Source organism: Morus notabilis, unplaced genomic scaffold (assembly GCF_000414095.1).
Source record: "Morus notabilis unplaced genomic scaffold, ASM41409v2 Scaffold884, whole genome shotgun sequence".
Taxonomy (NCBI): domain Eukaryota; kingdom Viridiplantae; phylum Streptophyta; class Magnoliopsida; order Rosales; family Moraceae; genus Morus; species Morus notabilis.
In genome coordinates, this window is record NW_010361302.1 from 263,462 (window position 1) to 291,194 (window position 27,733).

The 27,733-nt window shown below is 31.8% G+C and overlaps 2 protein-coding genes across 2 annotated transcripts; both read left to right on the forward strand.

Annotated features, from left to right (window-relative positions):
- Positions 1-4,207: 4,207 nt before the first annotated feature.
- On the forward strand, positions 4,208-6,959 carry LOC21400381 (WUSCHEL-related homeobox 1). Its single transcript, XM_010099266.2, has 4 exons — positions 4,208-4,588; positions 4,691-5,002; positions 5,385-5,461; positions 6,130-6,959. Exons 1-4 carry the CDS (start codon positions 4,399-4,401, stop codon positions 6,736-6,738), a joined length of 1,188 nt encoding a protein of 395 aa, XP_010097568.1. The 5' UTR covers positions 4,208-4,398; the 3' UTR covers positions 6,739-6,959.
- Positions 6,960-22,189: 15,230 nt separating this feature from the next.
- Positions 22,190-23,659, forward strand: LOC21400382 (thaumatin-like protein). Its single transcript, XM_010099267.2, has 2 exons — positions 22,190-22,362; positions 22,767-23,659. Exons 1-2 carry the CDS (start codon positions 22,305-22,307, stop codon positions 23,456-23,458), a joined length of 750 nt encoding a protein of 249 aa, XP_010097569.1. The 5' UTR covers positions 22,190-22,304; the 3' UTR covers positions 23,459-23,659.
- Positions 23,660-27,733: the final 4,074 nt, after the last annotated feature.

Below are 27,733 nucleotides of genomic sequence, written 5' to 3' on the forward strand. Positions count from 1 at the left end.
TTATGGGACCTTGAAAATGCTCTTCCGAATCCTTGTTGAGTTATAAATAGGTAATACCTAAAGAAAATAGGAAAAGAGTTACTGAATTCTTATGAAAACAAGAATTCTTATGATTTTGTTTTCAATCATCAATTTTGTATACGTTATCATAAGACTTTGTGAATCAGGTTTTATCTCTCTTTTTTTTTCCTCTTGCTCTGATGCGTTGGCTTTGTTCTTGCCTCTGGTCTGGAGCATTGCAGCTTGCAGGTTGTTTATTTTAACCTTTTTTTTTTCCTTATTATGTTGTTGTTTCGCCTTCTCTTCTAAATTTGTCGTAGAGTTCACTTCAATTTGTAAAGTTTGGAGTACAAATTGTGAATTTATATAGCACGTAGTACAAATAATTTTGAGTTTTTTGATATTTTAATATTTAATTGCGACAATTAAGAATCAAAGTTTAGGCGATAATTGAAATTCTTTGAGACTATTATGTAAATAATATGATAGAAAATTAAAAAAAAAAAAAAAGAAAAAAAACTTGAGAGGTTAAATATAGGAAGAAATTGTAAGGAGGCAATTCAAAACGTAGTTCCACTGCTGCTTGGATTGCAAATCTTTTTTAGAAGATCAGGCAATGATATAAAAAACATATTATACAAAAATTTCCCTTAGTGGTCAAATATAATATACTAGAGTATAAGCGGTAATCTACCAAATGTTTCAAAAATCAAAGAGAAAATTGATTAATATAGTTATTTGACTAAAAAAAGATATTAATTAAGAGTAATGAGTAAAAATTTAGACCCTTTAAAGAGTATTTGTCTCTTTTTTTCAAGATAAAAAATTATTATCAATTGTAGCTGGTGATCAATCATCAAAGAGTAATCTGATAGACTACCTGTAATAATTAGTTTGACGATACAGAAAGATTACCTGTAATAATCTACCAGATTAGTTTGACTATACAGAAATCAAAAGTGACCGCAAGCCGTAGCCAGTGATCAGTCTTCAGAGACTAATCTACTTGACTAATCCATACCAAAATACTAGATTATAAAACAATACACAAACTTCCATACCTAACAACATATTACCAAATCATTCACAAAATTACATATTACCAAATCATTCACAAAATTATTGTTCTCAGCTATCCATAATATCGTATCTCTAACATATCGAACTATTGACTACATAAAAAAAAAATTGATCTCACTCATTGGCAATTTAGAAGACACTAAATGGATGTGGTTCAACTAATCACTTAAGATAAAAGTAATATCCATAAAACGCTGAAACAATGATAAAATTGAATTCTTATCGAGAAATTACATAAGAATTATAATCTCACAGTTGTCTTCGTTTAATATATTTTAAATGCATTAGTGCCTCACTTTAGTAATCACTATTATTACATTTTCGATAAGACCATTCTACTAATTTAGAAATAGACCACCAAAATCTTATCCCAGTATATAAACATAGTATTAAGATTATTTTCAAATTGGCGGAACGATTTCACAAAAATAGATGTAATTCACAATAACAAGAAATATTACTTATTAGTAAAATACAGTATTTTATTTATAATACTGTAATATTGGGTTTTAAGACGTGCTTAATCATAAGCACCAATTTAAACATTTTAGACATTAAGACATCTAGAATCTCTAGTTATTCGGATTATATATTACAATGTTCAAGAAGGTGAGATAATTATGCTTCAAGTCTCTACAAATTTGGAAATTTTAGAACAACGCCACATTCCAAACTAATAAACGAAGATCAAACACATTATTATTATACGAATCTCATGTAAAAGTGAAAATGCTATTATATTTACGTTAGAAAATAGCATGTTTACTACATACAATATTATCATTTATGATTGTGCGGTGTGATTCTAATATTCTTGGCGGTTCTTGACTCCTGCTTTCTACGTAGCTCTAGTGAATAGGTATAAATGCGGATTTTTCCTAATTTTAGTTTACCAAATGGCCCGACTACCGGTACTAAATATGTACTCTTATATATTCCCTCTTAGCATTTTCCACATTGAATTTTTATTAGAGAGTTTCTCTGCAGAATCAGAAAAATAAAACTACCGATAGTTTTATTTTTGTCAGACACTTTTCAACCGTCAAATATGCATAAAAAATTATATATTCTGCATATTTTTTAATCTTATTTGATTTTAATTAGATTTAATAATTAAAAAACTAGTCTTACCGGTAAGACGGTTTATTGGAGACGGTCCCATTTTGTTAATAGGTTTTTAAGAAGACATATTTAGAGCTGTCTTTCAATGTGCCATTCTTAGCTTAATCTTCTGACAGCACCTCCTAGCTTTTTTATCTCTGATTTTTTTTTCCTGCCTAGTGGTTTCTATTTTGTCGTTGTGCCTTTCTTGGGCTGCTTTCTTTTGCCCTTCCATATTATTTTGACTTTCGTATTTTTCTTTTCTACTAATAATTTTGAAGGAAAATTTGGTGCAGGATTTAATTATAGTTGATGCTAACCTAATTAGAATGTGTTCGTTGCCTTCAACATTAATTATTCCCTCTCTTTATTCTTTAAAAGAATACGTTTGTTTTTCAGGCTAATTGAGAGGAAAAGGCAAGTATATACTGCTGGAAAAAAAAGTTCAGACATTCTTTTAGCGACAATAATTATTCCAACAAATCTATCCTTTGAACCTTAATTAGATTTCAGTGATTAGTCATATCTATCTGGGTCAACTTCACAGAGAAAGTAGTCAATATATATACATATATTTATATTTATTGGCTCAATTACAGCAATCTGGTTTTTAGTTAACATTTTGTTGACTATTTTGCCAATATAAATATAGAGAATATAAATCCACATATATGCAGTAGGGGTTTCAGATTATTCAGATGTAGGCCCTCCATCCAACAAAAGGCTAGAAATAATTAAGCAATTATGTCTTTCTAAATTCTGGATTGGACAGATGTACAGTCTCACTCGAGAATTGAGTCATTCCATCATAATGACCAAGGGGCTATATTGCACATCTTCTTCAATTCATGAAAGAGAGAGAGAGAGAGAGTAGAGAGAGAGAGAGACCTGTATGCCGGCCAGGATATGGATACGGAGATGGGACCTAAAAATTTTAAATTTATTATAAACAGAAAAGAGGCAGGGAACGAAAAGTCCAAACGAGACACAGTAAAATTGGTATCACGTAAAAGTGTAATATACCATTTTATTGCAAACTGTACCTATATGCAAAAATCCTTGCTAGACAGCTAAAAGGACAACATACATATCTATCACATAACATGTATTGTTGTGGGATCGGACAATGAGAAACTTTGGATATATGTGTACGTGAAAATCTCATGTACATGTTTGGGCATATATGTGAAGAAAGGGTAAAAGAGTGATATATATGAGAGAAACAAGAGAAATCCGTACAATAAATCTCTGCAGAGAGAAATTAATAAGAAGTGGGGTGCAATGCAGTGTAATGTAGCAAATGGTGCATGGAATGGACTCATGTGTTGTAAGTATATGAACAAGTGAAAAAGGGGTGAGAGAGAGAGAGAGAAAGGCAGTTTGGATTTAGAATAAGTGTGAAAGGCACGAGACGTGAGGAGAACAATAAATGAGAGAAGGGGTAGAGAAAGAGAGAGAGAGAGAGAGAAAGTTGTGAATAGTGATGACTGATGAGGCTTATGATAACCCTCATGATCGTCACGTCGTTTTTCATTTGCTACTCCCAAAAACCTCCCAGAATTCCACGCTTCCTCCTCTCTCTCTCTCTCTCTCTCTCTCTCTCTCCCTCTCTCAGCTATCTTAATTTGCTTTTTTCCTCTCTTTTTCCTTTGTCTTCCACACATTCACACTCTTCTCTCTCTTTCCTCTAAATTCTCTCTCCCGAATATAGCCTCGCTAGTCAACCTCATGTTTTCCTCACTTTCTTCCAAGTATTAAACCTACACACCATTGTAGCTCTCATTCCCTTCTCTCTCTCCCCTCTCTCTCTCTCTCTCTCTTTCTGAAGAATAGTACTACACAACAATCCCTACCTCCGAATGTCTCAAACTCTAATATCACTTCACTGTTTCAGCTCCAACTAACCCCATTTTTCAACAACAGCTAGCTATTACACTTCATCATCAATAGCATCTCAACACCAACCCTTCTATATATAAACCTTATCTACATATATATATATATATATATATATATCTATATATACACTTTTCATTTCTCTTGCATGCTCTCAATATTCCCTCTTTTCGTGCCTATATATATCATATCAAAACACAGTAACCATAACCCTAGCTAGTAGTAGTACCAGTATAGTAGTAGTAGTGGTACTTTTGTTGTTTGTAACTTTGTGTGGTGAAGAGAGCAGCAAAAAACTTTTGTGTGGTGAAGAAAAAAATCATGTGGATGATGGGCTATAACGACGGAGCTGAGCTGAACCTGCACGACTCATTCAACAGTACTACTCGGAAGGTTCGTCCTCTCATTCCAAGGCCTTTGCCTTCTACTAACAACACTCCAACTTCAAACCCTCCATGCTTAAGCCGTATTCAGGGCTCTGCCGATTTCTTTGCTCAATATCACCATCTGGGTACGCGTTATTTCTCTCATTGAATGTGTATTTCTGCCTTTAATTTCTTCTCTTTCATATATTTCGAGCAGTTTTATGAGATTGTTAGCGTAAACTTTGCAGCGACTGTGGCTGAGCAAAACAAGAGAGAGTTTAATACAAGTCCACAAGTGGTGGTGAGCTCACGGTGGAATCCGACGCCGGAGCAGCTGAGGGCTCTGGAAGATCTCTACCGGCGAGGGACTCGGACGCCGTCGGCTGAGCAAATTCAGCACATCACGGCTCAGCTTCGGAGATATGGAAAGATTGAAGGGAAGAACGTGTTTTATTGGTTTCAAAATCATAAGGCCAGAGAGAGGCAGAAGCGCCGCCGTCAGATGGAATCAACTCCAGAGGATCGAGAGCTCGACATGCCCGAAAAGAATAAAGAATTAGGTAAAATAATAATAATAATAATAAGACAAACGGATTTGTTAAGAAAACGTTAATAGTATCTTGGATAATGATTACTACTATATCATATAAAAGTGCATGATCATATGATCTAATATTGTTATATGTGAAGCATTTCTGTATAAAAAAATATGAAGAATAACTAATATTCTAATCATTCTTTTGGCATAGTCACAACAAAAGTTCACGTTATAATATTAGAGCATAAAGTAAAGAGTGAGTTTTGTTTGATTTGGTTGGCCTTTTCGATTCCGTTTTGTTGTTATAGGTGTTTGGTTTCGGTATTTGCTTTTTTGTTCCATTATTCCAATTGTTCCTTGAGATGTAAAAGTTGTATTCTTTTTGTTTTTCTTTTTGTCTACAGGAGCAAGTAGGACAGTGTTTGAAGTTGAACAGACCAAGAACTGGGCACCCCCTACGAACTGCAGTACTCTTGCAGAGGTCTAATTCCTATCTTCATATATCTGTCTTTTGTCTTTCTCATCCATAGAATAATAAATAAAAATAAATCCTCATTTTTCAACTTAAAAAGTCTATTAAAAGAAAGGCAATTAGCAGGGTTAATCTGCTTATGATTATTATGTGATAATCATCATCTTTAGGCCGTGTTAAGATTCAAAAAGTTAAAAAAAACAAACAAACATATTCGAACATACATATCATCATCATCCTGTAAATGAAAAGGGAATTGCCAACAACAAAAGCATTGTTTGTTGGGAAATGAAAAGGGTCTAAAAGCTGCACTCCTTCCTTTCTGTCGGGGCTGCTGTTATGAAACTTGGCTGAGGGGTTTAGGGTGTTGTGCATGCTATATAGACATTCATGCCATTCATTTCGGCCAATAATCTTGATTCGAGCACCCAAGTAAAAGATTCTATAGAAATGAGCACCCATATAGTAGAAAGACAATCCTAGCCCTACCAATCTACAATACACTACTCTTTAAATTCACACAATCAGAGCCTTTAGCTGTCACCACACAAAATATGGGGTGCCCTTTAACAATTTTTTTTTTTTTTTTTTTTTTTTTTTTTTGGGGATGTTCATGTTTTTTGCATGTCATTGAAAAGTAAAGAAGAAGAAAAAAAAAATGTTTTGAAAATTTGCAGGAATCTCATGTTTCAATACAAAGGGCAGCAGGAGCAGCAAAAGCAGGAGTAGTGGGCCAGGGTGCAGAGTCATGTATAAGGACAGATGGGTGGATCCAATTGGGAGAAGGGGAATTGCACTTGCAGCATAAAAGGAACAACTTTGTTGAAAGGAATGCCACGTGGCAGATGATGCAGTTGTCTTGTCCTCATCCCCATACTTCTCTTCCGACCAACCTCCCTAATATTACTAACACCACCACCACTACTACTACAACAACAAGAAGAAGCAGAACAACAGCCTCAGTTATCAGCTCAACAATGGACCAAAGGCTCCTTAAGACCTCTACAAATGATCTAAGCATCTTCATCACGCCAGCTTACAGATCAGAGAATGGCCTTATTAATAATGGTTATAACTACTTAAGCAGTTCTAAAGTCAACTCTGAAGAAGAAGATTACAATAATAATTGCAGTGAGGAATCCCAAACCCTTGAACTATTTCCACTTAGAAGTGGAGATGACAATGGAAGTGAGAAAGAGGGTCAAATTTTATCGGTTTCGGCCATGAACGCAGGCGTCATGACAATGCCTTCCCAGTTCTTCGAGTTCCTTCCATTGAAGAACTGATCTAGCTGATCAGCAAACGTTTGTAGTATCGTTGGAAAACGTGACCTTTTTTATATTTATATTTATATCTTTTGTTGTTTTCGTTTTGATGTTTACATTTCGTGGAAGTGGTGACAATGGTATATGTGGGAATGAAAAAGAAGGGTTTGCCTTAAAATGCATTTGGACCATGTTGGTGGAACATATCAATGAAAAAGCTAATATGTTAAAGCATATTACGCAGAAGGTTATATATCGTGACAGGTATATGTCTTGTTTGAGTAACTGGCTATGTCATTTTGGTGCCTTAAGTTGACGAGAGATCTAGAGAGGGAGAGAGAGAGAGAAGGGGAGAGTTTCAAGAAAGGGATTCGAAAATAGAATGAGAGGTGAGAGTTTGATGTTGATATAAGGAATCTGGAAATGGGGTTAGATGCAAAAGGCTGATGTTGAAGTGACAAAGGATTTAGGTTAGAGAGATATTTTGTTCTTTTGTTACATATTTAGCATATGATCATATGCGTGTGAGAGGCATGTGAGCTTGTACAGTCCATTCAATTAATCCTCGGGAAACAATATTCTAACCATAGTTACCACAAGAATATATTTCCCATAAATGGAAAGCAAAAAAGTGCATTGCAAACTAAAACCCAGGAGCCGAAACAAATAACCAAACGCAGCAATGTATTTTCCAAGGAAGAGTGGATCGAAACTGTCCAGAAGATCATGTAGGCTATCCTTCATTGGACACAAATGTTAAGGAGCAAAAGCTAGGGATTATTATCTTTTCACGCCTAAACATGGTTGACATCGATATATCTACTACAAAACTAGCTAGCGATCCTAGCTACCTATATATATATATATATATATATATATCTCTGTGTGTGTGTGTGTGTGTGAACCGCCTCCTACTCCTTGTCGTGCATGGCATGTACCGATATGTGATAAACTGTATATTACAGAACATTATACGTACATACAAAGAAATTCATTAATTCATTTGTTTACCAAATTTTTAGTAATTCCATTGGTTTCTAAACTTTTCTTATGTTCTTGTTTTTTTCAAGTAAATGATGTGAGAAGATATAATAAGTATTAGAAATTGCTAGGGAAAAAAAAAGTAAAATAAATTAATGAGAAAATATGATTTAAGAAACCTCTGGATAACTTAATTTACGACAGATCACCTCGTTAAAGCTCTCTATAATTTAGAAAAACTCAAAGAGAAAATCCTGGAAAAATAAAAGATTGCATGTTTACTTTTTTCAAAAGAGGAAATGCTTAAAAAAAAAAAAAAAAAAAAAAAAAAAAAAAAAAAAAAAAAAAACCAAACCACAACCGCTTGAGAGAACAGCCCAACTGCAATCATTGAAACAAAAAAGTTTTGTGTTTAAGAAACCATCCCAGAGAACCATATCAAGCATGAAACAATGCACCTAAATCGACAAGAATGAGAAGAAACATGAATACCGTAAGCTTTATATTCCTTAACCTACCTGGACAACATTAATAACAAGCAATCTTTGTATTGGCACCATCCTTTGGGGCAACATTTGGCCCAGTGCACATAATGGGAAATCTTTATCCCGGTACAAGCCTTCTAATCATGACGCCGTTAATTAGATCTTTGACTTAATGAAATTTCCTTTCTGGACCTACTTTCATCATAATATGAGATGTTGGGCAGTATTTTTGGAAGCATCAAAGGCGCAATTAATTCCGAGTCTAAAGCTTTTCTGAGCCCAATCACTTCTGAGCTCAAGCTCGCCTGAGCACAAGCCCGTCTGAGCCTAATGCCGTCCGAGCCCAATCTCGCCTGAGCCTAATGTCGCCTGAGGCCAGTCTCGTCTGAGGTCAATCTCTCTTTAGCTCAAGCTCGCCTAAAGCCAATCTCTCCTGAGCCGAAACTCTCCTGAGCCCAAGCTCTCCTGAGCCCAAGCTCGCTTGAGCCCAAGTTCTCTTAGCCGAAAGTTCGAAGGTCAAGTGATGTCATCAAGTGAAGTAACCGATGCCAATTGAAGACATTAAATGATTGAAAGTTAATTCTCATTGATTATTTTATCAGTTTTAACTCACAAAAAGGTGAAGAGTGTCATTGTAATTACGAGAGAATAAACTCGTGAATTAATGAGAGAATTAAACTCCCTCAATCCTAATGTACCATAAATTCTCTCAATTTTAGAGGGAAAGGCACACGCACTCATTTCTGAATATACAATTGCCTTGTGATTGTCTTCATTTGTTCTTGTTACTTTTTTGGAGGTCAAATGTGTTCTTAGAGTGTTCATCCAATTTTCTTAGATTACTCGTTTATTTAATTCAAATTTCTGGTCTAGAGACGTTGGTAAAGTATTGGACAAAATTTTGCTCCAGCATGAGATGCAAATCATAACATGTCTATGCGGAGTTAGGATTTTATTTCAAGGAAGGCATCGACCTATAAAAAATACTAGAATACATAAATATCAGCTCTTACTACTCAAACATTAGAATCATACTCCACAATTGGAATTCTTAGACCGGGATCTGTAGGAAGGTCACCGATATCTTTTTCCATACTAGTCAATTTTGCACTTTTATCATTTTTTCCTTCAGGAAATGGGGACTCTAACTTTCGTTTAAAGAATGTGTCGATTCTCCACATAACTATTTACAAAAATCAAGTATTGTTTTATAACAATCTTGTATGATGTATATGTATAATGTATAAAGACCAAAAAACATCAATGCTTGATAATAGGTATCAATTTCTACTTAATTGCAATATAAGAGTAAATAAATATGAATCAATGATGAAGTTATTCTATAATATTAGTTATCTGAATACTGATTCAAGCAAAAAAGAAAAAAAAAATGGCAATATAACTATAAAAGATTCAAGAAATATGAACCATCTATCAAGTTAGTCAACAATTGTAGTTCTATGAATTATGACTCAAGCAAAAATAAAATAAAAAATAAAAGAAAGAAAAAAGGCAATATAAGATTCAAGAAATAAGAATCATTTATGAAGTTAGTCTGCAATTCTAGTTTTATAAATTATGATTCAAGGGGGAAAAAAAAAAGTACTTATGAAGGTTAAAGTTTATGGGTTATGGCGAAAATTACCTATGAAGGTTGTAGTTAGTCCACCGGTATGAATTATGATTCAATAGGCCGCTTTTTTCTTCCTTTTTTTGTTGGTAAATTGGTGTGATTGGTCTGTCTTGGCATCAATTGAATGGATGGGAAAGGTAAATGGGTTTCAACTTTCCCAATTCACTTTTCTTGTCCTCCACGATTAACCCATTCCTTTTATTTATTTTTCTTTTCTTTTTAACTTAGGAAAATTTTATTGGCATCCCACGATTTTATTAAAACACCCCAATATATTTAAAATCTAAAATTATAACCTTTTTAAAATCTCTCCAAGTTCTATAAATACCCTTATGTACACTCCTTTTATGTACACCACATATTTTTCCACATCTAAAGACAGTTATGAAGAAGGTTTACTTTCTGTTTTTTTTTTTTTTGGGAAATATTTTCATTTAAACCTATTAAAAAATTTTCCAGCTGAATCTTTTCTCCTCCACGGATTTTTTTTTCTTTTCTTTCATTTTTTATTACTTTTTAAACTTGAACCGGATAATATATATCTTTTTTGAACTTGAACGATTTTCTTTTTCTTTTTTCTCCCTTTTTGCTATTTTTATGTGAACAACTTCAAATTTGCTTTTTTAAAATTCTTTGATTACGTGCACGTGACTAAGCTCTTCTAATATCATTATCATTCATCATAAAAAAAAAAAAAGTAAAAAAGGGGAGAAGAATGTGCAGAGTTTTTTTCATTTCCTTTTAACTTAATAACTGAAGAGGGATTGAGATTTGGCTAAATTGTGAGCCTAAATATTCATTGGGCCTGTTGCTTGCTTTAGTTAAGGGTTTTTCTTGAGAAATATCCTCATAATTTTTATCATTTATTCTTAATTTATAATATTTTTAGTTAAATAATTACACTAATAAAATAATATTTATTAAAAATAAAGAATAAAGATCCAGACTCATGCACTCTTAAGGATAAATTCTCTATTTTTTCTTTGCTAAGTGAGAATGTTTATTGGGCTTAATGAGGGTTAGGCTTCATAAATTTTCAATTTTTACGGGGGGTGGGGCCTACACACAAATTCTTACAACTAAAAGGAATTTTAAAAAAATTTAGGGGGGCACATGGGCAATTGTGTTTTGATATGCACTTTTTAGAGATTAATAGGACTAAGGTTTTTCTAAAAAAAAAAATTTACTTTTCAAATAAACGGAAGGGGCAAAAACTACCCCTCTAATAATTATCACGTCATCAAATCTGTTAGTCAAATAAACGGAAGGGGCAAAGTTAATAACTTTTCAAAGTTCAATGTGCGCAAACTAATTTCTAAAGTTCGGGGAGTGACAAAGAGACTAAAGTTCAGGGGGTAAAAATAAAATTTATCCTTCTTGTTTTCTTTGGGTAGCTAACTAAATAGGACTTGAAAATTACCTATTGCTAGAATAGGAATTTTTGATACTTAATTTTCCTGATTTTCTAATCCTAAGTTGTGAATCCTGGTCAATAATTGCAAGAGGCTTTTGTTTGATTACATGTAGAACATAACCTAAGTTAAATAATCTGAACTTGTGTGTTTATTGCCTAGATCAACCTATCTTTCTTATCCTAATGTTTCTGCTGGATTGAATCTAGGGAGCCTATTCTAGGTTGTTGAGGGAAAGAAAATTAAGGAAAGATTGGGCTAACAGAGTTTATTGTTATCTACAGTTTGATAGTTTTAATAAGAAATTAGAGATAATATTGCGTGTTCATCATAATTCCATTGTCTTATAGTGGCGAATAATCCTTTGACCGGTCGTTTATAAGTTATTGATTTCTTCTTAATTTCAAATTTTGCTTTAATTTTCTTTAGTTTCGTTTAAGATCCAAATCCCCTTTATTTCTATTTTTGTTTAACAAGATTAATAACTTATTAATTAAACCCAATCTTTTAGGTGAACAATCCTTACTACTACTACACTCAATAATGACAATCCAATTTAAGTAAGATTTTAATTTAATAGTCCGTTAGAAACACATCACCTATTTTTTTCACAGTTGTTTTCATCAATCAATGGGGTTAGGATTCTATTCGTTTAGTGCTTCATGATATGGGGTCAAGAAAAGAGGGCAAGCTTTACGCCGAATCTGGCATCTTAATATTTACTATTTCTCATATTATTCACAAAAGTGCTCCTCAAAAATTAAGGTGATTTTCATTTTATCCAATGAAATCTGAAGCTCTCATTTTGTCTCTTAAATCTTGAATTTAGTCCTATTTAATGCAAATTGAAAAAAAAAAATGAGATAATTTTGGTCATGTGATCTTTCCGTTAATCAGAATTTCTATTAAAATCAATTGAAAAAACTACCATATGACTCACTTTAACTTCATGTTTTCCATCTATTCTTAATAAAAATTTTAAAAATATAGTTAAGTATAGGACTAATTCAAAATTCTAAAGTTAAAATGGAAGTTTTTAAAGTTAAGAAATAAATTGAAAATGATCTTAAGGTTCAGGAATCATAAATGAGATTAACCCGCTAATTTGTTATCTTTAGCCCATTATTTTCAATTACATCACCTTCTATTTCCTAAAACTATTGTAAAACCTCCACAGCTTATACCAATTACCAGGCCCCAGCTAGACATCTCAAGTAGAAAGTTCCCAAAAAAAACAAAAACAAAAACAAAAACAAAACAAAAAACAAAAAAACAAACAAACAAACAAACAAACAAACGAACGAACGAACGAACGAAAACTGCTCTTCATTGCCGCTACCCAGTTGTTTCCACTGCCTAGCTGCTGCTGGTGCTCGTCCGTCGTAGTCAAAAGGTCGTCAAACTTTTAAGTTTTACCCGTAACTTCAGAGAACTTCAAAAGTTCACAAGAAAATTTTGATTCAAAACCAGATTCAAATTTCAAAATACACCCCAAAAATTTTGGACACGAAATGATCAAGTAGATTATACGTGATGATATAATATATTACTCCATGATGGTGGTGATTTGTGCTACGGAGGGCAACATAATCTTATAGATTACGTATAGTAATTTTGTAGATTATTCCAACAGTTTGTGTTGGCGACTGACGACCAGCTCCGCGACAGGATACCGAAGATGAGGGTGCTCACTATTGATTCCGGTGACATTTGGTAGATTACAAGCGATAATCTAGTAGGTTTTTCTCCTACGACATTTGGAAGATTACCGCAACAAATCTAGTAGATTACTCTATGATGCCTGAGACCGATCACCCACACGATTGTTTACCTACTATTAGTTAGCAGCAACAGCAAATCATCATTGTTGATTCTTGTGACATATGGTTGCTTAATCTCTGATAATCGGTGAAGCTTTATTTATTTATTTATTTTTGAAAGGATCGGTGAAGCAATTTCACGAAACACATTTGGTTGAATCTTTTTTACCAGTCCTCTGTAGTGGCTGAAATCTCAACCCTTTTATTGGAGTGACAAAATACTAGGGGAGGATGAGTGAAATAACATATTCAATAGAGTGGTTAGTCAATTAAAGCAATTTTTTAGACTAGGATAAATATCATAAGAAAAATAAAAATACCCCTCAACTCTTTCTTTTTTCCAACTTTCTCCTTCTCCCTTAGGTTAGGTCCACCATGGCCAGTTATCGGCGCCGGCGATTGAGGACTAATAAATATCATATTTACTTATTAATACCATATTTAACCGTAAATATCATGCTTACATGTAAATATGGTCGCCGACACTAGCGACCGATAAATACAATATTGTAGGTAAATAGGGTCGTCGGCACCGACACGGGCGATCAATAAATACCATATTTATTTGTAAATACTGTATTTATCCTGAAACACATATGTAGACGAAAATCCGACTGCATGCCTGGAAACAGGTAAATATCATATTTAACCTCTAATAACTAATAAATACTGTATTTACCAAAAAAAATTTGCATTTTTCAAGAAATCCTCTTGCTAGAGCCAACAATCACTAAATATCATATTTACACGGAAATACCGGATTTACTCAAAAAAATCAGGATTGATAAATACTTTATTTACCTAAAATTCTGACCGCATATTATAAATCCTGGATTTACTTGGAAATCCAACAATTGATAAATTTCAGATTTGTGGGATAATATTATATTAATTTTATATTTGATAAATACTATATTTACATGTAAATACTTAATTTTTTTTTATAATTTTGTATCTCGTAAACGTCACCTTTTTTAATTTTAATTTTTTAACTTTCTCTCTTTTTTATTTTTTAATTTTTTGATCTTTTGTTTTTATTTTTCTTCTCTCTCTTTTTTGTTTGTGCCTATAACCTTTTTTATTTTGGAAAAATGCATGATATAACATATTTCATATGGACGTTTAAAGTAAATAACATATTTTTTAAATAGTCGTAAATTATAGTATATTTCAAATTCTGAATCTATAATAAATTGTTATTTTCCAACTTTACTCTTTTAAATAGGGTTTTCATTTATTTTTTCTTTTGTCTTAGCCGCATCTCTCCATCCCTTCTCTCTCTCTCCTGATTTCTCTTTCTCCCCCTCTAATGTCTATTCGCCTCTCCCCCTCTGTCTCTCCCAATTTCTCTCTCTCTCACCCCTCCTTTTCTCTCTCTTCGTCGGAAGAGATCGACGGCATGACAACGGGGCAAAGCCGCCATGGTCAAACCCGGCGTTAGATTTCCTGCTTGAAGCATTTTCTCTCCTTCTTGACAATAGGTCCTGGTAGGGAGACCTTCGGCTAGGGCTTGAATCGGATCACGGTAGAGAAAATAATAGCTAGAGGTCGCGATTTACCTATAATAACAGCGTTAAACGGTCGCTAGAGTTGGTGGTCGGCTTTTCGGATAAATATGGTATTTACTAGTAAATACGGTATTAAATGATAAATACAGTATTAAACGATCGCCAAAAAATAATCATTGGTTGCTGAAAAATGGTATACGGTCGCCGGTTCCGGCCATGGTGGACTTGATTATAATCTACCTATTTTAAAAAATATGCTATAATTTACTATTTTTTAAAAAATAGATGTTTAGGATGGAGGAGTGAGGTGGAAAATGAGGTTTAGAGATATTTTTGGGTTTTTAATAATGTTTAAAACTTAAATTTTCAAATTATGCTAAAATTTACTATTTTTAAAAAAATATGTTATAATTTACTAATCACTTTACCAATTATTTTATTTCCCTCCTTATCCCTTTTATTTTTTCTCTATACATCTAATCTAACAGTGCATAAAAGAGCCCAAGCTCTTTTTTATGGAGATGTCATATGGGAGCCCCTCCACTTATTATTTCTTTTTTTTGTGAATTTTTTTAAATTTTAATTTTGTGTGTGTTTATAAAAATATATTGTTCCTCACTTTACTCCTATGGGAGGAACTTTTTTTTTTTTTTGTGTGTGCATGTATTCTTATTTATTTTTAGTTGGTTAAAATAATTTTCTTCAAATGTGTCTCTATTTAGTTTTTTTGTCAATTGCTATCTTTAGACACATTTCTTTTTAAAATAAATATTAAAATTCTTAAATGGTTGTATAAATGAATTTCTCATTATTCAGTAAACAATAAATTCTTTAGGGGTCTCTAATATGGCAATACGTGCGGATCACATTGCAAAACTAGTGAGATACAAATGAGAGAGAGGATACGAATGAGAAGGTGAGTAAATGTTAGATTAGGGTTTGGCACGATTAGATGTGGGAAAGGGCAAAATTAGAAATAAAATATTTATTTTAAGAGGAAAATGAGAATATGCTATTAATTGCTATCATTTAAGAAATATATATATGCTATTTGATTCATTAGTATCTATAAAAAAAAAAAATGTTATTTGGTGTATTTTCCCAAATACACTAGCATGCCTTAGCCCTTATTCTTGTGGCATTAGTAAAGTTTACTCTAAAGTGAATTAGGTGATCAAATGGGGGAATCCAATGGGACATGGGCCAATAACTCTTGCGGCATTCGAGCTTCAGCTCTTAGCTTTTCGACCGAAGGATTATCACAGACGTCGTCATGTTGTTAGAGTCAAATTCTGTCTCAACTCCAAATCAACTTAATTGATTCTTTCTCTCACTAAAAACTCTTTTTTAGTCAAATTGCGGAAAATATCCATTTGCCTACGTGCTTTTATAGATTTTCTTGAGCCAAGCCCCCTCTTTATTTACTTCCACATCATCTGTTTTTTTTTTTTTTTTTTTTTTTTTTTTTTTTTTTTTTTTTTTGTGAGTTTCTCGATTCTGAATTTCCTTTATGCCCACGTCAACTTAATACTATTTTGCGGGATTCGTTCCTTAATTCGAATCATGATTCGTGGTTCGTTACAGTATTTTCTCTCATAAAAAATACACGTAAATCTAAAATGGTTCGAATCACATGGTTTGAATCCTTTAACCAAATGTCCTCTTAATACTATTTTGCGGATTCATTATTTTGTCTAATTCTCCGTTTATTTTACCGATTTAAGTTTAGAATTTGAGTTTTATTGTAGTAAAAAGCTTTCAAAAATAGTCACATTTAACTTTTTACTATAACAAAAAACTCTTATATAAAATCAAATCTTAACTCGAATTAAAAACTCGAACCAGCAAACTCAACGGACCTTAAATCTTCCTTCTATTTTAAAGTTTCCCCAAGATCCTTAAAGTCTCGTGAACGACACCGTTCTTTTCCTCATAGCAGTTCATACTTATCCCCAGGCTTACCATTCTATTTGTTTTAATATCTTATTCTTTTTTATTTTTTAATGAAAATATTACAATGAATTCTGTCGTTCCACAAAAAATGGTCATAGACCACCAATTTCATTAAATCAAGGTATGGTAAATATTGAGCACTGCATAATAATAAAAGTTGGGTCTTATAACATGAAATTCACGAATGGACCTCATTTTTTATTAATTGTAATGCTTATTATTGATGGTATCTTTAAGAATTTTTCATTTTATTTCATTTCAGTCTCCAATAGATTAGTGTCTACCTCTTATTGAAGAGAAAGAGTTACACTGCAAACTTGGGAAACTCTCTGAATAAGAATTATACGAGGACTTGTGAACTTTGAGGTTTATTTTTTTTTTATTACAATCCACGTTTTTTTCTCCATTCCCCAATTCATAATTTCATCTCCTTCAGTGATTATCTTTCACTGAAAACTCTGGTTTTGGATCTGCCATTTACTCAAATTTTTCATCTACTAAATAATGAAAAGAAACTGTCTCTTAAAAGGAATTAACGATCGAAATTAGAGTACATAACGTAGCTTCTTCCTCGCCACAAATTTTTTGAGTGCGTTTAGAATTCGTTCAAAAATAATTTTATTTTTTGTATGAAAATGAAAATGAAAACGTTTTCAATCTCAGATAGAAATCATTTTTAAAAATGCGTTTGGTAGTTTTATCAAGATATTATTTTTAATATAAAAAAATTTATTAATGTCTCTATCTGTGATCTAGAGAGGAAAAAACGGAAACAAAAAATAAAAAACGACAAAAAATTATTTTTTATTTCTATCTCATTTTACACTAAATTAAAAAATTATTTTCATTTCTATTTTTATCTTTAATTGTGTCAAACGTCATTTCTCTCTCATTTTTTTTCTCAAAAAATATGAAAAAAAAAAATAAAACCAACTCCAAATATGACCTTCATCAAAAAAAAAGTTTTTGATTTCATCAGGTCTCCCACAAAGTTTGACCACCAACTTTTACAACGACTAAAATTCAACCCACATCAACGGCAGTTGCGCAGTTTAAAACTTGAAATTAGCTTCCAAAAATTTATTCGCATAGACAATGAAAGTAATTTAATGGAGTGCTTATGGCTTAGATTCTCCCTTTTCCATCACTTTTCTTTACCTTTTTTTTCTTTTAAAATATGTCCGTTTGCAAAGGATCTGTGATTATTATCAACTTAAATCGAGTAAAAAATCATTTCATACGACTTTTTTTTTAATTGTTTTCTCTTTCGGCTAAAGAATGTCCCTTTTTATTTTTATTTTTTTGGCTAAAGAATATCCTTTTTTCTATTGCTTAGATCTAAGCAACGTTCATTAAACGACAACAGTTCCTTTAGATTTTAGAATCTTTGTTGCCGATGAGAGTTTCAACGTTGGTTCACTGTTTTCAATATCAAACATAGTGTCTCCTGGGTGGCCACTTAGGATATAGATCTATGTAATTTTTATTTATTTCTTTCTTGATCTAGCAACCCCTATATTTTGTAATACTTAATTTTTATCCTTATAGTAATAAACTGTCTATTTTAAAATGAAATCTAACACTATGATAAGGCTTTAAGGATAGAGAAAAAGGTTTAAGAAAGCAATATCTAAAACAAAAGGTATTAAAAAAAAAAAAAAACAGATGGTATTGTCTATTCTAGATTGTTTAGATCTTATTTTTTTCACAACTCAAGTTTATTATTATAATATTTTCTTTTATAAAAATTCAAGCTAAACTTTTTTATTACAATATTTTCCTCTCACATACACAATTTCTTTTAAAATAAATTATAATGCTTATTTCTTTTATCATTTTATCCTTTTTAAAATATTCAGCTGCCTATGAAAAAAAAAAGAAGAAAAGAACACCCATTACTATGATAAATTTCATCCATAAAAGGATAAATAACACTTTTTCTTCCTGAACTATAAGTCTTGCCACAAAATGCTCATGAATTTTAATTTTAGCTTTTTTCTCTCTCAAACTTTAACAACTCTTGTAAATTTTCCCGTCAACTAAATTTTTAGCAAAAAATATCACTTAAAATGTCAAAACTAAGAAAAAAACTCTTTTATGTTAAGATTTTTAACAAAAATAACATATATCACATAAATAATGAGTGTCATTGAACTATTTTTAGTACACAATTACTTTATTAGCTCCTTATTTAGTCACACAAAATTGTAATTACACAGTAAAAGTTGTCATTTTTTTTACTACACCAACTATATCTTAATTTACTTGGCCTAAAAAACCTTAGAGGTTCATCGATTTGCAAGAGTTATAATTTGTGACAAAACCTTAATTTACTTGACAGCCAATAGTAATAAGAGACGCAAAAATTTAATTGAAGAGGAAAATTTGCAAGAGTTACTTAAGTTTGGGGGGAAAATTAAAATTAAAATTCAGGTATAATTTATGACAAAACCTATAATTTAGGAGGAAAACATGTAATTTATTTTAAAAAATATGTACCTATTTTAATTACTGTGTATTTTTATTAAGTCGTAGTCCTAGATTTACCGTATGATGACATTATTAGTTGTATTTACCATATAATGACATTGCAATTTGCAAATGACCTACAACGCTCTGGCAAGAATAAAAGTGTAGTTCACTGATTTGAGTTTTTAATTTAAGTTAAGATGTGATTTTATATGAGAATTTTTTTGTAATAAAAAAATTAAATGTGATTATTTCTGAAAACTTATACTATAATACAATTTAAATTCTAAATTCAAATCAGTAAAAAGAATAAAAATTGGGTGTTTGGTATGATAGTTCAAATCATAGTTCGCGGCTTGTTACAGTGTAAACTAAAAATAATTTTGAATTATGGTTTTGAATCTATGAATTAAAAGCCGGTTCATTTTACCAATTCAAGTTTATAATTCGAGTTTTATTATAGTAAAAAGTTCACCAGTCACATCTAACTTTTTTGCTACAATAAAAGGTACTCACATAAAATTATATCTTAATTTAAATTAAAAACTCAAATCAACGAATTAAATATATCTTAAAGGCCCATTTAATTCATTAATTTGAGTTTTTAATTTAAATTGAGATATAATTTTATGTGATTTTCTTATAAAAAAAGTTAAATAGAACTATTTTTAAGAATTTTTTAATATAATAAAATTTAAATTAATAAAATAAATAAGATGCGGTTCTATTTTTTTTATTATAATAAAAAATTTTCATGTAATATCACATCTTAACTCAAATTAAAAATTTAAATTAACGAATCGATAGGTCGTAAATATTCACTTAAATTCGAGTCGGTGAAGAGAAAGAAATCTAAAGAGCTCAAAGCTGACAATAGAGTCCCTGACATATGATTCAGCACTTAGCAATGGGAGAGGACACATTCCCAGAGAGAGAAAAAGGGCGGAGGGAACAAAGACTTATAGGCCACCACTCATCAGTCACTGACTGAGGCAGCAGAGTGATTCCCTTGACATGTGACTGATTTCTTTTTTTTTTTCTTCTCTCTTTTTTTCTTTTGGATGCAGACAAACGTCTTCCCCACTTACCCTCTGACACTCCCTCGGTAGTTGTGCACTTTGTCATCCAGCACTAGGCACTGCTATTTCCCACTTCCTCAAAACACGCAATATGAACTGTAATTTGTAACCCAAAGCCCATTTGGGCCCAACTCCTTCTAAATTTAGGAAATTTATAAATAAAAGGGGTAATTTTAATAAATACTTAAGTCTCGTTAATTTTACCAATTCGAGTTTTTAATTTTAAGTTTTTACAGTAAAAAATTTTTAAAAAATATCACATTAACTTTTTGTATTACAATGAAACGCTCTCAGAAAATGTCACATCTCAGCTCGAATTAAAAACTCGAATCCGCGAAGTGAACGAGGCATAAGTTGATAAATCAAGATTTTTATCTTTTATTTTTAATTTATAATTTTTTTTAGTTAAATAATTATATTAATAAAAGAGTATTTATCATGAATAAAAAAAAAAATTTAGACTCATAAACTCTTAATTATAAATTCTCTATTTTTTCGATAAAAAATAGATTTTTAAGGACTTCTCTATGGATGGAGTATGTTTGTGATTGAATATAATTAAAATTATATAAGATTAAAAATACACAATTTATGATATAAATTTAATAATAAAAAATAAAAATTACTCGCAATTAATTTTTTTTTATCATACTAGAGAAAATCCCCACAAAAGTGTTTATGTGCCCCAACTCTATATTTACTTTTAAATAATCTAGGTTTACAGTTATGACCTTCTTATAGTTAAATTGTTTATCTACGAGCACATGTTGCACGATGATGGATCATAAGCATTTTAAGAGGAATAAATTTAAAAAAAAAAAAAAAAAAAAAAAAAAAAAATTTTTAAAAAAAAATTTTTTTAAAAAAAAAAAAAAAAAAAAAAAAACAAGATCTTTAAAAGAAAATTTTTCTAAAAGAAAAAAAAATCTGGACTGAGTGATACAATTTGATTTTGATTTCAAATCAGATTTATTCTTGCTCAAATTTTTTTTTTTTTCAAAGCTACTTGTTTTTTTGACTGCTTTATCTCGTTTAATACTCTTAACCATCATTTAATTGTTTGACTAAGGTCGGAGTGAACAATTAAATATTGGTGGATAAAATGAGATAGAAATAAGTGCATATTTTCATTGGCCAATAGTATGAACAATTCTTTTATTAAAAACTATAAAAGCTTGGATAAAACTAGAAAAATATATACTATTTTTAACCTATATTTTTAATTTCTTTTACTTTCTCCTATAACTGCCCTTCATAAGTTAATATATAGAAAAAATTGACCACAAAAAAATTTATCTTTTTATATAAAGGATGCAGATCCTTATTACCCCTTAAATAAGAGGAATGCTTATACATATCTCCATCATTTATGCTCTAATTTTTTTTTTCATTAGTTTTTCTATAGTAAGACCTCGTAAGTACGCGATTTTGATAATTGAATATGGACAATAACATCAAAATAAATAAATACACAAATATATTGGTGATTATGATACATAATTTGACAGCCGAAAAACAAAGCTATACGATTAGTTATTTTTCAGCTCCTTACAAATCTCTTCGTTTAAAATGGGTAAGGTGGACATATTCTGTGATTTACTCCTAAAATTTTGAAAAATGCTTAAGGGCACCACTAGTGTTAAACACCACCATCTAATAGAAGATGGACTCTATCTGTGAGTCTCACGCTATGAGACTCACCTTCTATTAGATGGTGATGTTTAGCACCATTGGTATCTTATAATATTGCTCTAAAATTTACATTTTATTAGATGGTGGGAAAAGGAATATTACTTATAGTCTCCCCCACAAATTAGGTCCACAATTTACCATCTTTGCGTAAATAAACTTTTAAAAGTAGGGAAAAATCATTAGTGTATCATCCCTAACTAATAACTCAACTACTATGTCAATTTCCCTTGCATACTATTTAATTTTGGTCATGCGATTTTTATATATTTTTAGATTAGAAAATTTACAGCAACATAGGATACAACATAGGATAATTATAAAAGTATGAATGCAAAAAGAGTTTTTTTTTTTTTTTTTTTTTTTTCTTTTTGAAAAACGAGGGAGAGAGCTGGTAAGCAACACTCCCCTTTCCTTTTTTGTCTATATAAGTCCCTTACCCACACTCTTCTCCGAGAGGGAAGAGGTCTCAGACCGTATAACCCACACTCCCCCTTCTTCATTGTCCAAATCAAGGCGTCCTTTCTCTGTACCCCCAACAACTTCTCTGCTTCAGTCATGGCGATTCCTCAGGCGCAGCTTCTCCTCACTTCTCTCTTCCTTTCTCACATTCTAGGTACTCTCTGTTACATAAAACACAAAAATCACAACCACATTCTCTTATATACAACAAAATCAAACATAAATCAACAACATTGACCTAAAATCCACTTTTTCTTTTCGTTTGATGAATGCTAAAAGGCCACTACTTCTCACCACCATTTTCTCACATGAATTCCACAATATTTCTCTGTAAAATGAAGATCACATTTAAAGCTAGCTAAAAAGAGAAGGAAAAAAAAAATCGAAAATTAAATTAATCCATCACACAAACAAAATGCAAACTAAAATATTGTCAAGAGATATTTTCTTACATGTTTAGCTAGACTAACACAAAGATATATCTAGCATTGGGATCACAGTAGTGGTACACTTTTTTCTCTCAAACGTTTGCATTTATTTGTGTCTCCCTTTTTGCAGTACACCAAGTCGTCTCCGCCTCAACCACCATAACTCTCTACAACAAGTGCAAGCACCCCGTGTGGCCCGGAATCCAGCCGAGCGCCGGCCAGCCCATCCTCGCCCGCGGCGGCTTCAAGCTGCCCCCCAACAAGGCCTACGCACTCCGCCTCCCACCTCTCTGGTCCGGTCGCCTCTGGGGCCGCCACGGCTGCGCCTTCGACGCTCACGGCCGAGGCCGCTGCGCCACCGGCGACTGCGGTGGATCCCTCTTCTGCGCCGGCGCCGGCGGTGCTCCTCCGGCCACTCTCGCCGAGATCACCCTCGGAAACGACCAGGATTTCTACGATGTCAGCCTCGTCGACGGCTACAACCTCGCCATTTCCATAACGCCCTCCAAGGGCTCCGGTAAATGCAGCTACGCCGGCTGCGTAAGCGACCTCAATGTCATGTGCCCGGCTAGCCTTCAGGTCCGCTCCGGCGACGGGCGGCGCGTGGTGGCCTGCAAGAGCGCGTGCTCGGCTTTTAACTCGCCCAGGTACTGCTGTACGGGCAGCTTCGGGAGCCCTCAGTCTTGCAAGCCGACGGCGTATTCGAGGATTTTCAAGGCGGCTTGTCCGAAGGCGTATTCGTATGCGTACGATGATCCGACCAGCATTGCGACTTGTACTAAGGGCAACTATTTGGTTACTTTCTGTCCTCACCATCGTTAGGGTTTGGAGCAGTTACTTGGGGGTATGAATCTGGAGTTAATTAGTTGATTAATCATTATTAGATATGAGTTTATAAGTACACTTTTGAAATATTATGTTATTATAAATACTGTGTTACCGAGTAATTATGATCGGTTTGGTTAATGGGTTTGCGTTAATGAACTTGTTTTTCCATCTAGCGACTGATGGTTTAGTTCTCTATTAGAGCTGCCTTTTTTCTCATCTCTCGGTTTGGTTTTTTGTTTTTTCTCTCAACTAGGATTCTCTGGGTATGTATAGGAATTTTTATGGTAGGATACGTGTTTTGCCATAAGTACGTTGCTGTAGTCGTTTCATTAATTTTTCAAGAATCTGATTTATGATTTGTCACGTTTTAGACCGTTGAAAAATTAAGTTAAAATAAAGTTATAAACCACAATGAAAAAGAACAACTATTATTATAGAGAATCTCAAAATAATGTTTTTAGTGTAGTACTATACGGTTACTGTTATTTTGATAATTGTATTATACTCTTTAACAATTAACAATGTGATTTATGATTATAACAGTTTTGTGCGGTGTCTGTAAATTTTATGATAAGAAATCTTAAAAATAAAAACGTATGGGTTATGATTGTGAGAGAATTAATTGGTCAAATTTGTTTCAATTTGAATAGTAAGTAAAACATCAGTTAGATTTGCTCTGGGTGCACCATTATGTTCGAGCACCATTATGTTCACAAAATAATAATTTTGTTTATTACGCTAATGATCAACTGTAATTATTGTTGTGACTTATATAGTAATTATTATAATTATAAGTGGTTATAATGGTAATTATTAGTATCATATGTTAAATTTTAAATTAGTTTTTTTAGATACACAATTCAAAAGTTTAAATGAAGAGAAAAATTGAAATCTTGAATTTTGTGAAGGGTAATTTTAACAATTTAACTTTATGGGTTGTTAATGTGAGTGTTAAAAAAAAAAAAAAAAAAAAAAAATATAAAAAAAATAATGTTAGTCAAAAGAAAATATTTATAATCGTTGTTATTTTGGTAAATAACCCCCTATTTCATTGACTACCAATTTCCTCCCTCTTTGTTTTTCAATCCCCTCCTCCGTCCGTCCCTTCCAATCAGTTTTGATCCGTGCAATTTGTTACCCTTCCTCCCACTCAATTGATTTGTACCCACTTTTATATGTTTTCTGATGCAAATAGTAGTAACTTTGCCACAACCAATTTATTTGCAGAATAGTGTAGAAAACTCGGCAAAGAAAGACAAGAAACGCAAGATAAATTGATGCACAAGTCAAAGAGAAAGAATTGAGTTTCAGTTTTGATGGATTTGAAAATGCATCTGTGTTATGGTGTTTAACTTTGAAATTGATTGTGATCAATGGTTTTCCTTTTTAAGGGATATTGTTAATGATTTTATTTTACAGAAAACTTATTTGGATGCAAGGCTATAACTGTAATACAAAAATATCTTTTAATTAAAGGGATGCTTTAATAAAAGAATGGGGTGTGAATAAAATTTCCCTTATTAATACTTAAAAATGACAAGTCCAATGGTAAAAAGCTCCTTAAATTAAATTTGAAACTGTTATATTTGAATATTAATAGACAAGAAAGTTCGGGTAGATTCGGGTTAAAATATTATAAGATATTTTCAATAAGAAATTAAAAAGAAAGTGTTTGGGCCGGGCTGGCCCAACTCTCAACTAGCATAAGTTTTTAGGTTTCAAATATCAGGCCGGCCCAACTCAAATTAATAATGACGGGTCTCAAATTGACTAATTTAACTCAATCTTGCAGCTCTAAATATTAATATATATATATATATATTTTAACCAAACAAAACAAGACCTCAAAATATAATAGGCTACGTTTATTTTACGGATTCGAATTTTTAATTCGAGTTGAGATGTGACATTTTTTGAGAGCTTTTAATTGTAATAAAAAAAGTTAAATGTGATATTTTTTGAGAATTTTTAACTGTAAAAATTTAAAACTGAAAACTCAAATCAATGAAATTAACGAGACGATAATTTATTAAAAGAATAGTGGTTGCCACATGGTGGCAATCTCCCTTGAGTAAAAGAACAGCTTGAACTCATAGATGAGAAAAGACCAGGCTGCAGCCACATAAGCGGACCGATTAAAATCTCGACTGATTCAGTGAATAGTTACAGAATCTAAAGAGCACAATTTGTCTCTAACTTTGCAGAATGTTGGAGAAACCTGCTAGTCATCAGGCGGCTGAGCAGAGTTTAGCGTCTCCACCGCGGCCACCTTAGCATCATCAGAGATATGTACTATTGGTATATCATATCTTGGTTCTCCAATTTCTTAATTCATGCCATTAGGACGAGATTAGAAAAAGAAAGTCCATAATTACATCTGGAGAGAGAATTCAATGTGTTATAGAGCGATGATACACATTACAAATATTTTATCATAGAAAAAGAAAGTTCATAAATTTTATGTGTTAAAATTTAGAAATTAGAACTGTGTGTGTGTGTCTTTCTATATATGTAAATCGTGATTATTGTCCCAGTTTTCTAGTTTTATAGCGTATCCTTATACTAATAATTGATGATCGAGTCAAGTAGTTATTATTTTCATATTGTAGTAATTTTTATTACATCATGCCTTGTAAAAAAGATCAATTTCATATAGGCCCATTTATTTTACTTATTTTAGTTTAGAATTCAAATTTTATTATAGTAAAAAATTTTAAAAAATAATCATATATAACTTTTTTATTACAATAAAAAATTCGTACGTAAAATCACATATTAACTCAAATTAACGAGCAACTGTGTTGTTGATGTTGTATCTGCAATGGTAACTCAGCACTGAGCAGTGACGAATGGAATTATTTGCTAGTTGTCTCTTGAGTCTTGTCTCTGCACAGAAAAAAGAATTAAGGATCCGTTTAATTTGTTGATTTGAGTTTTTAATTTGAGTTAAGATGTGACTTTATGTGAAAAATTTTTACTGCAGTAAAAAAATTAAATATAATTATTTTTAAAATTTTTTTATTATAATAAAACTCAAATCAAGAAAGTATTCATGCGCTGCAATGGTAATTAAGAATTAGGCTACGCACAAGCATCCATGCGCTGCAATCTGCAGTTAAAACTTCCCTTTATTGCTTTACCATTGATGGCCTTTTGTGCCTTAAAAAAAAACTCTTTCCTAACCATCTCTTAATTAATGACTTTGTAAAGAAGCAGAAAGTACTTATTAGACAGGGACATAGGGTGAATTTCAAATTTAACCCCTGATGATAAAAGTAGCTTTACTTTAAGAATTCAAAATCCAATAAAGTTGTCCCCCAAATTTTTCATAGGGACAAAACCATTTTGATATATTCTATATAAAAGGTATATTGAAACCTCTCAAAGGTATTATGTGTTTTTTATAGTAATAAATTGGTATTTTTAAGTTTTAAAAAACATTTTCTAGATACTTTGAGATCTTCTTTAAGGCATAAAATATCCAAATTACCCTTCAAATTAATTTATTATATACTAAAAATTTTGCTTTAGGGAGTATTTGAGTCCGATTTTATAAATAAAAAAGGTATTTTGGATATATTTGTAACTGAAATATATATGCGTAAATGTATAAAGAGATTAAATAAGATTCACCTCATTTAAAAATAGATACATTTATTTATTTATTTATTTCAAAAGTACTCGCACCTATATCTCATCAACTAACATAGTACCTTATGTGATCCCTCATGGAACGTATAAATATTTCTTTGTAGGAAATTTTTAATAGGTATATACTTGATTTTGATTGTTAAATCTGATTAAAATCATATTATAAATAATTCTTAATACAAATTTAATAATTAAAAATATAAAAATATTAGAAGTTCATTTTTTCTGTTCTTATCAGAAAAACTCCCTTCTTTATGAAGTAGCAGAACATAGAAAATGTTGATTTATCAAAGTTAACAATCCATTCATGTGAAAGTGTTGCGTTGAAACCTAGTCAGGTTTTAATGAAAGTTAGAAGAGGAACATTGAAGGAGCCAGCGAACAAACCAGCAATTTTAAGTAATTTCTACGTTTGCCCTTGTATTTTTTATAATCCAAAATATCTCCCACGTTTTTAACCTATATCAAAATATATCCTAAGTTTTTCAAAAGAAGTAGAATATTACCCTTTAAGTAGTCAAATTATAAAAATAACATAAATACCATAACTGGTCAATATTTAGACATTATTTTAGATTCTTAAATATTAATAATTAAGAATCTAAACTAGAGATAAAT